Source organism: Macaca thibetana, chromosome 1 (assembly GCF_024542745.1).
Source record: "Macaca thibetana thibetana isolate TM-01 chromosome 1, ASM2454274v1, whole genome shotgun sequence".
NCBI lineage: Eukaryota > Metazoa > Chordata > Mammalia > Primates > Cercopithecidae > Macaca > Macaca thibetana.
The window spans coordinates 139,986,317-140,000,820 of NC_065578.1; the positions used below are offsets into that span (position 1 = coordinate 139,986,317).

The window sequence follows — 14,504 nt, forward strand, 5'->3', positions numbered from 1 at the left end:
TCTCAAAGTTTCATCTAAAGTTCAGCTTATTGTAGCAGAAACCACTGCAGATCTTGGGTTTCGCTTTTCAATTTCTGAGTATTATAAGACCCTCAAAATGAACATGAAACTAATATTATGTGACAAAACCCATAAGCACAAGTATCTAGCTCAAATAAAAAACTTTGGGAGGCCGAGAAGGGCGGAGAAAAATATCCTGTATCTAAAAAATACAAAAAACCTTGAATAAGTCCCAGCTACTCGGGAGGCTGAGGCAGGAGAACTAAGTCAGTGAGCTGAAATCCGGCCAGACTCCAGCCTGGGTGAATCATTCTATCAGAAGAGGGGTCATAGACTAGTGAATCATTCTATCAGAAGAGGGGTCATGGGATGGTTAAAACTAAAATGATATCAGGGAATCATGAATCATTTTTTTAATGACTTCATCATGGTAGGATTATATTGTGGAAAAACCTCTGGACTCCTACCTTAAAACTTGTCAGGCAAATGGTCAAGTTCCTTCACCTCAAGTTCATCTGTAAACAAGGGAAAACTATTTGCCCCGGCTACTTCAACAGTCTGTCTATCCTTTCATCCATTTACTCATTCATTCCTTCAAAATTTTTTGGCAGACAACTTATAGTGAAGACCGACTTAATTAATTTATTCATTTATTTTTGAGACAGAGTCTCACTCTGTAGCCCAAGCTGGAGTCAGTGGAGTAATCTCGGCTCACTGCAACCTCTGCCTCCTGGGCTGAAGAGATTCTCATGCCTTAGTCTCCTGGGTAGCTGGGACTACAGGCAGGAACCACCACGCTCGGCTAATTTTTTTTTTATTTTAGTAAAGACAGGGTTTCACCATGTTGCCCAGGGTGGTCTTGAACTCCTGAGCTCAGGTGATCTGCCTGCCTTGGCCTCCCAAAGTGCTGGGATTACAGGCGTGAGCCACAGCGCCCATCCGAAGACTGATTTAATTTAGATAAGTGTGCATGGAAAAGGGACTTGTAAATTATAAAAAAAAAATGCTACAGCCAGAATATGAAGGATATCCTTAACATTATTTAGCTTATGAAGTCAGAGTAGAAAATGCCTCTATGGTACCCCAAAAATGTAGTGAATGGATACACTGATACACCTTTTGGAACATAAATAAAAACACCTTATTTAAAACACAGCAGAGGTCACAGTGAGACAGACTAGAGTAGAATACAGTTTTTATTATACTGAAGTATTTGCAGCAAATCTATACATTGAATATATGTATGTACATACATTTACATACTATATATAATATATGCAATGTTTGCAATATAGGCAAATATATATGTAGCATCTGTATGACAGGGAATCAGCTGACAAAGGATGGCCTGCTCGAATGTTTGCCGGATGAGCTTTAATGAGTAGAATCGAATGACATGACGACGAGCATAAAAGCTATTGGATAGTAATAGTTACACCACAGCCTCTTTAATGCGTCGCATCTCATTTAACCTTTGCAACCCTGTAAGGTGGGTCTCATACATTTTACGGATGAGAGAGCTGAGGTACTAGAAAGTGGCTGGTCTTGCTCTTCAACCCAGGTCTTTGTTGTCAAAAACAAAGGGATTAAAAAAAAAAGCCCTCAATTTTTTTAAAGACCTTGGAGTTGCAAACAGGAGTGACATAAAATGCTCAGGACTATCTGAATCCTAGTTTCGTTTTTGTTTTTTAAATTTTATTGTTGTTTATGAGGGTCTCATTTTGCTGCCCAAGTTGGTCTCAAACTCCAAGCTTCGAGCAATCCTTCTGCCTCAGCCTCCTAAAATGCTGAGATTATAGGCATGAGCCACAGCACCCGGCCATGAATCCTAGTTTCAACATATTTGCCTCTTATTTTTAAAAAGTCTTACTTGTGGCCGGGCGCGGTGGCTCAAGCCTGTAATCCCAGCACTTTGGGAGGCCGAGACGGGCGGATCACAAGGTCAGGAGATCGAGACCATCCTGGCTAACACAGTGAAACCCCGCCTCTACTAAAAAATACAAAAAACTAGCCGGGCAAGGTGGCGGGCGCCTGTAGTCCCAGCTACTCGGGAGACTGAGGCAGGAGAATGGTGTAAACCCGGGGAGCAGAGCTTGCAGTGAGCTGAGATCCGGCCACTGCACTCCAGCCTGGGCGACAGAGTGAGACTCCGTCTCAAAAAAAAAAAAAAAAAAAAAAAAAAAAAAAAAAGTCTTACTTGTGCAATATGTGCTTTGCAAATCCTTTCTTTTTGGAGGTCTTTGATTTAGCTTTTTCAGGTCAGTAGCTTTCTTGAAGGCAGAGGCTCTTGGTCATCAGAGGCCCTGCAAAGGGAGGCACAAAGTGCCCTGAATGCAATGGACTTTCAGTTGAATTTTGTCACTTCAGTGCAACAAGGTGCTGACGAGAATGCCTGCTCTCCAGGAGTTAGTCTAGTGAGGGAGACGGATCAATCATCGGACAATTATCATACGGGGCAATAGATGCTGATGGTGAAACCTGGTGTCGGAGCAAAGGCCTAGATAGTTTATCTGCTCCCTTCTCTAAAGGAGTTTGGAGTGCAAGCAGGTGAGGTTACCTGTAGTTTCCTTCAGGATGGCCCAAACTGCTCTAAAAAAAGACTCATCAACCCAATTCACCCAAGACCCAAATATGACATCAAAACACAGAGAATAGAAAACTGTCCCTCCAGCTCTGTGGGGCTGAAGGTAAATACTTCCACTCCCATGTGGTTTGTAATGATCAACCCACAGATGAGAAAAATCAGTCTTTGTTTCCAGGATAGGAGATGTGCCTAAATGTTTTCTGAATCACAGTGACTTAGAGGAAGGATTGAAGTTTTGTCTCAAAATTGGCTTTTCTGACCTCTGCTTCCTCTCGGTTGGCATCGTGCAGATATTTACTAGACAGCTGTGTAATTTGTCATGATTGGCAGGGAAGCCATTCACTGAAGGGAATTCCCCTTTATCTGCCTGAGCCCAGGGTCCTTTTCCAGGCAGGGCAAGGCAAAGAAATTCAAATTGGGATCTGTGACAGAATTATTCAGCAATTCAAGATTATTCGGTATATATCTACTCCCATCCCACATATATGACGAATAACACATGCACTGTTCAGGAAACTAAAAGTAAAGAGAAGGCCGGGCGCGGTGGCTCAAGCCTGTAATCCCAGCACTTTGGGAGGCCGAGACGGGCGGATCACGAGGTCAGGAGATCGAGACCATCCTGGCTAACACGGTGAAACCCCATCTCTACTAAAAAAATACAAAAAACTAGCCGGGCGAAGTGGCGGGCGCCTGTGGTCCCAGCTACTCGGGAGGCTGAGGCAGGAGAATGGCGTAAACCCGAGAGGCGGAGCTTGCAGTGAGCTGAGATCCGGCCACTGCACTCCAGCCTGGGCAACAGAGCCAGACTCAGTCTCCAAAAAAAAAAAAAAAAAAAAAAAAAAAAAAAGTAAAGAGAAGAGATCAAGCTCTAGAAAAGAACAAACACCGGTGAACTTCAATCTGAGTGAGGATATTGTCAGAGATTTGCTTGTTTCACAAAGCCTTTCCTCAGATCTCTTTACAAACAGAAATTTTACTGGAGGGAGAGGAATGCTTGCGGCTTCACACACCCCATGGTTTAAAGCTCCAGTGAATTAAGCTCTTGATTGCTGCCACAAAAGAGAGAAATAGAAGTCACTCTGTGGGTGAGAGAGTTTCCCAAGATAGAATAATGCAGCTGGTGGGAGTGGGGAGAATCTCAGAAAGACCACATTGAGGACCATCTGAAAACACATGCTATTTTCCCATTCTCACCTACTATTTAAAACATCTGGTAAAGTTTTGCCTAGAGATTATCCCACAGGACCCTTTTAAAAATTAATAAGATTTGTAATGATCATGTTATGTTGCAAAGACAGTAACACAACACTTTTTTAAACTCTAGAAGTTGTTTTCTTAGGCAGGCTAAACAGGCTCTTTGTAATCCTGTTTAGATTATTGGTTTATTTAGCAAATCGTTTCCCCTTTAAATAGTGGAAAGTTAAAAGTCCAATGCATTGATCGAAAATGGCCAATTAGTGGATAGAGATTGAGCCAATTTTACTTTGTTACTTTGCCTCAAATTAAAACCGGCTCTTATAAGAACCTTATTGGGTTCCAAAGAAAAATATTTTTCTTTTCCTTTTTTTTGGAGATGGAGTCTCACTCTGTTACCCAGGCTGGAGTGCAGTGGCACGATCTTAGCTCACCCCAACCTCCTCCTTCCATGTTCAAGCGATTCTCCTGCCTCAGCCTCCTGAGTAGCTGGGATTACAGGCACCATCAGCCTGGCTAATTTTTGTATTTTTAGTAGAGACAGGGTTTCACCATGTTGGCCAGGCCAGTCTCAAACTCCTGACCTCAAGTGATCTGCCTGCCTCGACCTCCCAAAGTGTTGAGATTACAGGTGTGAGCCACCGTGCCCGGCCCCAAAGAAAAATATTTCTTGCTAAAAATAATCTGCCCTTAATTTTTTAGGAAAGTGTAGATTACATTACAGAAAGTTATGTTAAAAAAAAAAAAAGAGATTTGAAAATGTAAATGTTGAAGTTTAGTTATTGCAGTTGATTTAAGAACATGGAATTGAACTATTTCACTGTGATTGTCCCAGGGTCGTGAATATCACAGTCACTAAAGGAAGTACAAAGTCAAGAAGTGTAGTCATTGTATGGGTCAGATGGGAGCAGCAGAGGTGTTGACTGTTATTTCAAATGTTGGCTTAAATCCCTTAAGAAGGGAACCTGTTTTCTGCAGCATCATTCTGAATAATTTGGGCCACTGATTTATCTTCTTATTCAAAAAAAAAGTATATGGTTCTCAAGGTTACCTAAAACCGTAAGAATAGGCAAGCTAGAAAGAGCTCCTTCTTGGACTGACTTCTGAATGCAGACCATCATTGCTGTATTTCATGTCCCCCTCCCTAAAACTTAAAACAGCACTCACGGCCCCAGAATCTCAGGAAAGCATACTTATATGCAACAAATACCCATCAGGCTCCACTGAGTTACTGAACTGTGTCCTAGTTGTCCCCTGTATTGTCAACTTCATGTTCTAACTGATGGTTTAGGGGATCTGATGGAAACTTTTGTTGATCCTGATTACTTAGTTGTTTTTGTGCGAGCACCCTTTGGTTTACAAAGCTAACAAAACGAGAAGTGACATCATTTCTTTACACACACACACACACACACGCAAATCCAAAATTAAGGCAATTAAAACACTGTTAAGAACAAAGGGCACAAGATACCACTAATCAACCTTCCATATTCGTTACTTTTTTCTTTTATATTTAATGCAAAGATATGAAACCTTAGTGTACAAAACCAAACATTAATGAAAATGTCTAACAAAAAAAGTAGGTTAATGTAACAATAATTAGAGATAAACTAAATGCCAGCAAAAATTTCAAGAAGCTCCACTATGGCATCCAGCGTATTTGGACGTGATAGTTTCTTCTGCATAAAAAACAATCCGCTTGTGATTTCAACACATTTCTATTTTTGTGATTATGTTTGAACCTTATGAAAAAATCTCAATTGAGTCTGGATTTTTTTAAACCATAGGTTTAATTTTTCTTCTAAAATGACTCTCCTCATTAAAGTGAAAAGATGCAGCTGTTTTCAAAGATACTGTTTGCTGCTATTTCATTCAGAAACTATCCTAACTGCTGGTGGAAAGATGGTTTCCATGTGAGACAATGGGAACCGGGAACATTTCCTAATCTCCTGGAAGATCACATTTGTAAACTACTCTTCACATCACCCCCATGCAAAAGTTTAAAAATTTAGAATGATTGAAGCTCAGGCATAGATTATTACAATAACATTTAATAGCAGCTTAGCCTACCTTTAAAGAATATTATTCTAGGAAGATGTGCATTTTACAGCAATTACACACAAGAAATGAATACACACAGATGAAGCGGTGTGGTTATTTCAAACACAGCTTGTCTCTGTGAAAAAATCCTTGCTCTTGGCCTCTTCCACTTTTCAATAAAATAGGGGTTTAAAAAATGACCTTGCAGGGAAGTCAGGAACAAATTTGATAACATGGACTCAAACCTCAGAGATGTTCTCTGTTGTAGTGAGTCTGCAAATTCTTTCCATAACCAAATACCTTCCAAGTTACAAGTATTTCACAGACAGAGGAAAGGGATCTTTTCCCTATGTATAATTTAACCTCTTATCTGTTTTGAAAATTATCTGGAAGATTGGATGAAATTTTTTGTGAAACATTACTAGAAACAGTGATCCTCTGCTGCCCAGTAATGAATTAAAAAAAAAAAAAATCTTAAAACTTTCTAGCCCCAGCAAATAAATACTTTTTTTTAAAAAAGAAATCCATTTGCGAAAAACATAGTCAATTCAAAGTCCCAAATCTGGAGATGAAATAAATGTGAAAAGGGTTCACTGTTGCATTCAAAGTTCAGGGTAATTAATCAGAGATGGGGGATGGGGGTTGGGGGATGGGGGAGGCCCCTCCAGCCCCCTGGAGCCAGAGCAGGCAAGGTGCACCGTAACCATGCCTCCCTGATGGAACCCAGGGAGAAGACATAGGATGTTCCCCCTCCTCCCTCTAGTCTTCATTTTCAAATCAAATGACACTTAGCTTACCTGAAAGTCTTACAGGTTAGGTCATCCGTAAACAAATTGGTTTTTTTTTTTAAATGCCTTTAAATTCAATCTGTGTGTGTGCCCAAGAAAAAAGTGCTTTTGGGCCACTAAATTTTCACATAACTTTGTGGTTACACATTTCAGAGGGAAATCAAAGACTCTAGTGTTGGGTTTGTGAGTCCTGTTTTCAAGTGTTGCTTCTCCTCCATATATCTCGTATTTATCTAACAGAATTAAGTGCGATGGGAATGGACATAAATTCCTGAATGTCAGTGTTAAAAAATCTAACTGGTTTGGAGAGGCAGCTTAGCAACAGAACATGTGAGATACCTAGAGGGTCTAGTTCCCTGTACGCTGCCTGAAAGTTGGCTGTAATACTTGAGCAAAAGTTATTTCCATCCCTGTGTGAACTAGCGGGAGTGCCATCCATGCTCCTGGGGGCTGGTCCTCCTCCTTGCAGTGTAATCAGAGTCTGTGTATTTCAGCTACACAGTGTGGAGATGCTCAATCTGTGTTCACGGGATGAACTCAGTGAACTGCGAATGTTAGCAGGAGGGATGTTTGCTTTCACTTCAGAGAACAGAATGAGGACAAACTGGTAGAAAAACTACAGGACAACAGATTCCGGTTCAACCAAGGTAGACATGTAGTGAGCTACTGGTCACCGGAGTGTTCAAGCAAAAGCTGGAAAGTTACTTAACAAATCTGTGGTTTAGTGGATGTGGGCTGGAGTCAATGACCCATAAGATCCCTTCCTGCTCCTGACAGCTTTTTTTTCAGGCCCTGGAATAACATGCAGATCTAATTTGGAAAACTATTCTTAGAAAATAACCAATATAACGTTAGGAGGGAACATTGTATTTACAAATATTTCCACTGTTTTCTTCGGAGGACCAAATTGGAGGTAAAACTCCAGAGGGAAGCAGAATGCAGAGGAACACTTCCAGGATGGGGCTGGAATGCACAAAGGATCAGATGACACCCTATGATGACGGCTGTCATCTGAAGCCTTATCCAGAAAGCAGGCTCCAACAGCTCAATTACTGTCGACTGATCTAACATGAGATACACAAGTGTCATTTAAGATGCTGCCTGAAGGCTCAGTATTTCCAGGTGTTAGCTGCACAAGAAAATAATCCTTACGTGTCTTCAGACACTCTTTAACAAAGGAGAAAGAAGCCTTCTAAACATGGCCCCTCAGGGGCAGAGTTGGAAGCAAGACTTCATCCAAGTTCCCTTGCTCTGAATGCTCACCTGACCTGGATCTGTCTCTGGCATCAGGCAATGTATCCTGGGAAGTGCAGCACTGTTTTGTGTGATCACATCTCTTCATTCATGCCCTTCCTTCTGTGCCTCTAACATAATTGTGGCCTGACACAGATGATGCTCATGGCTCCTGGGTTAACAGCTAAAATAACTGAACAACTGTACATTTTGGTTAAAGTGGAAAAGACACTGGTGTGGATATAAGTGTGTTCTTGGCTTCATGTAAAGTCTACTGAAGCAGACATGTGGGATGCATTATTAAGGTGCTTGGCAATTGATTTTTTACATGAAGCCTCACCAAAAATGTAAATTTTAATGTTGTTTAGTTTTTGGATCCCAAATGAAGTGGCTCAATTAAAATTAGAGCAATTCCTAGTATTCGTGTTGAGCGATCGGAAGTCCTGATCACTGCCCACAAAATACACTAGAATGAGGATACCAGGTGAATATGATGGCCCAGGAGAACAGAAACTTTAATTCAAACTTTAAACCTCCAGTTCACTGCAGTGGGAGTGTAGAAAGAGATATAAATATATAAATATTTATATATTTCTATATTTCAAGCTGGGCATAAATGCAAAAAACAACAATTAGCCAATCATCCAATCTAATAACCTAACACACTCAGCAGATTTGTAAGTTTATTGTTCCTATGGAATATAAAAATATTCTATATGTTAAAAATATTCTATAACTTCCATGTTTAATGCTCAAAACACACTTGTTGCTGTATTTTTGGGCTTCTTTTCTAAGCTTCTGGATTTTACTTCCATGTTAAAAGAATGGCATGAACCCGGGAGGCGGAACTGAGCCTGGGTGGCACTCTGGTTCTGAATTGAATGCTGTATTTATTATAGTGTTTTTATTAACAAACTTTCACCAGAAAGTTCCGAGTGTATTAATACAGCAGGCACATTGGCTTCCATGTTTGGCATTTGACAGTCCACAGAATTGCACTTCACTCGCACAATTCCGCCACAGCTTTGTGAATTATTTGGGCAGGACCTACAACCAGCCTCCCCCATTAAATGATTAAATATGATTTTTGGTTCATTCTGATTGAAATGTTCTGAGTTCACACTTGCATCCATCTGTGACAAGCTCAGCTCCACTTTCCCTCCTGCCTTGTTTTCAGTCCCTCCACTGCTCTCCATATTGCTCATGTCTCTATTTTTACAGAGTTCCCTTTGTTTATTCTCGGGGTCGCAACACGTTTTGAGAAATGATCCAGTGCTTCTGCAGACAAATGATGATGGCTCTGCCATCTTTGGAAGATGCTCTTCTATGCTCCTCTGAAGACTGTGTACATTGGTGTGGCCAGTTTTTTCTTGGGCCTGAATGTGCTGCACTGGCTGGAGGAAACAATTCCTAGGCAGAGAATTCTGCATTCCAGCTGGCTTTACTCTGCCCTGCAGGCAGGGACAGTGGTGGATGTGTGTGATGGGGTGCACAAAGCCCTCGGCAGCTTGGTGTGTGGCCTTCAGAGGTGCCACGCCGTTTTGGATCTGGACAAAGCTGCTAGCGGTAGGAGTGCACTGGTGGCACACGCAGTCCCCCATCTGCTGGCAAGAGTGCGGGCCGTATTTCAAGCGTTTGTAGGCATTTGGGCAGCCACATCTCTGATTCAGAGAGAAGAAGTGACACATGGTGTGCTGTTCAAGAGAGGGCTGTAACAAGGCAGAGCTAGTGTCATTTTTAGTGCTTTTGCTGAGTTCACTGTTGTAAGCTGCATGCACAGGCATCCCTAAATTCTTTGCTTGGCTGTTGAAAAATTCAGAGCAGATGTGGGTCTCTTCATAAGTGGTCTTCTCAGAGGCAGTGCAGCTGTGGGAAGCCAGAGGTTCTAATTCATAAAACTCATGCTCCAGTTCAGATTTGGGGCCCCTGGGATCTAAATAAGCATTTACGGTATGTGTTTTGCTTTGTCCCTTGTCACTAGGACTTGTAGACAAGGCATGGGAAAAGGCACTGCACTGTAGTTTTTTAGGTAAGGGAATCTGACCACAGGTCCCCTGTGGTCCAAGGCACCGGCACATGCACTGGAAAAAGAAGGTGGCGAAAGCCCAGCTGATACACATGATGAGCATCATGAAGGTGCCCAGCTGGGTGTACGCTAGAACTGTGGAGGGCATCATCATGGCCCCTGCCACGAAGGTGGTCAGGGCAGCCATGGCAATCGCAGAGCCCATGCGACTCAGAGAGAAGATCACCTTGCCTTCTCGGTCGGGATCTGGAGCCAAGCGGTAGGCAACCCCATAATGGACGGCAAAGTCTACAGACAAGCCAACGGCAACGGAAATGGTGACAGATTCCAACACATTTAGCTCCCAACCCAGCAGGACGAGAGAACCAACAGTGACAAATATCGTTCCAGCAATTGAAATGATGGCATAAAGGCTTATGATGATGTTCCAAGTTGTCAGCAGCATCACACTAAATGCAACAGCAACTGAAAGCCCCATGGCAATGAGGGTGCCATCGGAGAGGCTATCCTGGAGGTCATAGAACTCCAGATTGCTGACAAACCAACCATTGCTGAGGCCTTCAGGGGCCGAACTCAGCTCATTGGATATCCATGAGTCCACCTCTTTATAAAACTGATGCATCTTTTCATAAGCCAGTGTGAAGAGGTAGGTACTCTGGAACTCTAACACCACTGCCCTGATAGTATCATTAATATCAAACCTCGGCCCTGGGGTTTTGCTATCCAAATGGTACCCTGTACTCCTTTCCAGCTCCATGATAGCTCTCTTGATGCACAGTTCAAAAATCTCTTGCTTGTAGGGGAAGCTCCAGTGGCTGCAGCATGGGTACAGGGCAGGCTCATCACAGTCCTGGTTCTCCATCCACTGTTTGAACGTCTCAATGAAGCAGCTGGTGAAGTCCTGTTCATCAGTCTGGTAAAAGAACGTTTGGTTTCTCAGTTTTTGACAGAAGTGCAAAATCCATGCCTGGGAAGCTGGGCTGGCGATGTTAAAACTGCTATCTAACGTCAACTTCCCTTTACTCTTGGGATTTAGTGGATTGCCATTGTCTTCTGGGGACACGCCCCAGATTACTGTGATGGGCATGTGGAGCTCCTCACCATGGTGAACACGTTCAAACATGAAAAGCTTTTTGTATTCAGCATCATAACGCTCAAAAGGATGAGACGACCTGAACACCTGGAACTCGGATAACTCCAGTGACGGCAGTTTCATCTTTGGATTTATACATACAATGTAGGCCCCACCTACAGTTAAGGCAAGGAACCCAAACAGCCAAAGGTAGCGAAACTTAATGACGATGCATGGCAATACTTTTTCAAAAAAAATTCGAGATGCTTCTGAAATGGCAAAGAGTACTTTGTGGCACTTCTGGCAAGCCACTGTCCAGCAGCTTTTGTTATCATATATTTGGGGCTGGGGCTTTTTGAAGCAAGTGAATATATTAAGAAGATACCGTTCATGCAGCACAACAACTGCTGGAAGCCATGTGACCATCAAAACATAATTCACCAAAATAGCTGTCCCTGCATAAACTCCAAAGCATCGGATTGCTGTAATGTTGCTAACATAGTTAGCATAAAAGGCAGCAGCAGTGGTAAAACTGGTGACGAACATGGAGAGGGCAGCGTGCTGCAAGGTGATGCTTACAGTTTCTGAGGTTTCAGCATGAGGCTTATCAAATTTTGTGTAGTTCCAAACATCACACAGGACAAAAGCATCATCTGCTCCAATTCCAACCAAAATAATAAGGGCAGTGAGGTTCATAAAAGGAAAAAATTCGAAGTGAAATACTACACGATAGAGAAAATAGGAAACAATCAAAGAACTGATTATTGCAAACATTGTCATCAGAGTGATAAACATGGACTTGGTGTAGACACACATGACTAAAAGGACAATCACAATGGCTATGGCAGGATACACAGTATCCATTAGAAGATAATCCTGAAACAAACTGTGTTTGATACCAAACTCAATCCCGGTGATGGTAGTCACGCCGTCAGAAGAGTTCCAGTTTTCAAAGTTGTCCAAGTAAATGTTCATCATGCTCTCCCCTTTCTCTGTGGGAGAGAAGAGCATGCTGTATTTTAAAGCTGGCGTGGCATAGTCAGCCGTCTTTGGAGTCATAAAGTCTTTGTCCACCAAGTAATGGAGGATCTGGTACACGGCATTGTACTTGGTACATTTGCGTGGCACATTGGTGCACTTGAGCTGGTCCTTTCTTCTGGCTGCCATGTCCCAGCAGTCTGGCCCGAGAGTGCCATTTTGGTAGTGTTTGGCACAAGTCCGAAGCAGCTTCAAGGTATGAGAGACGTCTCGCTCGACTATCTTCTGACAGGACGATCTATTGTTCAGAATGGCGATGTAGTTTCCCAGTGTCCAGCTGGGGCAGCAGGAGGCAGCAGTGGTCCTCTGGCAGAGATCACCAAACTGGGGGTGAGATCTGATCTGCAGAGATAGAGACAAGCAGAAGGACTACAGTTTAAATTGGTTCACAATCGTTCACAACTGGAAAGGTCTGCACTAAGGTGACCTTGAGGGACAGGGAAAGTTACAAAAGCTAAATCATTATCCTCTTAAATTAGGAATCAGTTTGAAAACAGGGTGAAATTTCCCCCTAAATGGCTTCATGTTACAGGATGCCCTTTAGGTTACTTTATTTTGAATTAAAAACTACTGTTTGGGGATGACATGCAAGTGTGAAACAACTTCAACCAATGCTAGTTTTGTTTACAAAAGGAGATCAAATTAACACCTACTTAGTCAACAAGACTTTTAAAAGTCACTTTAAAAAGCAATGAAGTGGACAGGTTGTGCAGCTTAGGTATGTACCTGTATAGGATGAAGAAAACAACTGTACAATTGATACAAATTTGTGGTTTTGCCTGAAATTCTGGTTATCAGCATGAAATTGTTGGTGACTAAAGTACTATATTTCAATCAACAGTTAGAAGCAAAGATGATATTCCCTAGAGAACTGCTTTGGCCTGAATGTTTGTGCTTCTCCCAAATTCAAGTTGAAACCTAATCCCCAGTGTGTTAGGGGGTGTGGCTTTTTTGGAGGTGACTAAATTACAAGGGAGGAGCCCTCATGAATGGGAGTAGTGCTTTTATAAGAGTCCATGAGGACACATAGAACGCCCCATCTATGAGGAACAGGTCCTCACCAGACTAAATCTGCTAATTCCTTGATCTTGAACTTCTCAGCCTCTAGAACTATAAGAAATAAATTTTTGTTGTTTATAAATTACCCAGTCGGAGGTATTTTGCCACAGAAGCCCAAACAGATTAAGACAAAAACTGCTTGGTGAATCAAAAAGTGACCCCAGTAATATCAAAAGTGCTGATGTCAAGAAGCATCGGCCAGGCACGGTGGCTCACGCCTATAATCCCAGCACTTTGGGAGACCGAGGCGGGTGGATCACCTGAGGTCGGGAGTTCGAGATCAGCCTGGCGAACATGGTGAAACCTCGTCTCTACTAAATATACAAAATTAGCTGGGCGTGGTGGGCGCATGCCTGTAATGCCAGCTACATGGGAGGCTGACGCAGAAGAATCGCTTGAAGCCAGGAGGCGGAAGTTGCAGTGAGCTGGGATTGTGCCACCGCACTCCAGCCTAGGCAACAGAGTGAGACTCCATCTCCAAAAAAGAAGCATAAAAGTCTAGAATAAAATTGTTTCCTGAAGTATGAGTAGAAAAGGGCAATGTTTCTAGATTAAAATATGATTTATATCTGATTTTTAAATTGGTATATACAGTAAAATAAATGCTGAAGAATTTAATTATTTCTTCCATAAAGTTTATTCAAATTGGCAAAAATCCTTTTTTGGAGAACTTTCTCTTTTGGTAAATGAGGGCCTGCTGCATATTAGCAAGTATGATAATTCTGGATTTGGTGTGGAAAGTATTTCATTTAAAACACTGTTCCAGGAGAAGGCTTTCCATCTTACGGCTATTGTTATAAAAAATTGAAAAATTGTTCCATCACTGGTTTGCTAGATTATGGTAAAGTCTGTACCATTCCATTCTGTAAATTAGATGAGTAGCCCCTCTTCTCTGAGGTGAGAATAAGAAATATTCCTCTTCTCCTGAGCCTGACCAGAGAGTTCTCTTTAGGAGAACTAGAACTAAAGATGACCTGGTCCTATCAGTTTCCCTCATCTCTATTTACCAAAGGCTGTTACAGGCAAGAAACTCCAAAGTTCAAAGAGGAAGTGAGTATTTTTTTTTTCTAGTAGGATTAAAAACACTCTTTACCTTGATTAAACTAGGCTTTATCAATCATATATTGAAATGTCTTCTCAAAGTAGAGCAGCAGCTGGCATGAATCACCTCTTTAGAACTTGGACTTACCCAAGAACCAAGTTACCTATGATCCCTGAACTCTGTTTACCAGGATACTTTCCTGGGATTAATCCTGTGGGGGTGGGGTGTAGATGAAACAGGACTAGCCACGTGTTGAGAACTGTGGAAGTTGGGTGACCTATTTCGACAGTCCATTACACTATTTATCTACTTTTGTATATGCTGGAGGATTTACATAATAAAAAGTTGTTTGTTTTTCTAAAGATAACGCTATTGTGAAAAATGAACCCAAAAGGTTATTGTTCAAATGTACTAAAATAATATTTACT

At 41.9% G+C, this 14,504-nt stretch overlaps 1 protein-coding gene across 14 annotated transcripts in view; it reads right to left on the reverse strand.

The window, feature by feature from the left end:
• Positions 1-8,709: 8,709 nt before the first annotated feature.
• Positions 8,710-14,504, reverse strand: part of DISP1 (dispatched RND transporter family member 1) — a 198,829-nt gene continuing 193,034 nt past the window's right edge. For all 14 annotated transcript variants that reach the window (XM_050780097.1, XM_050780078.1, XM_050780089.1 and 11 more), the window contains one exon: positions 8,710-12,317. In XM_050780097.1, coding sequence (XP_050636054.1) covers positions 8,733-12,317 — 3,585 coding nt within the window. In that variant the 3' untranslated portion in view covers positions 8,710-8,732. The remainder of the gene's footprint in view (positions 12,318-14,504) is intronic.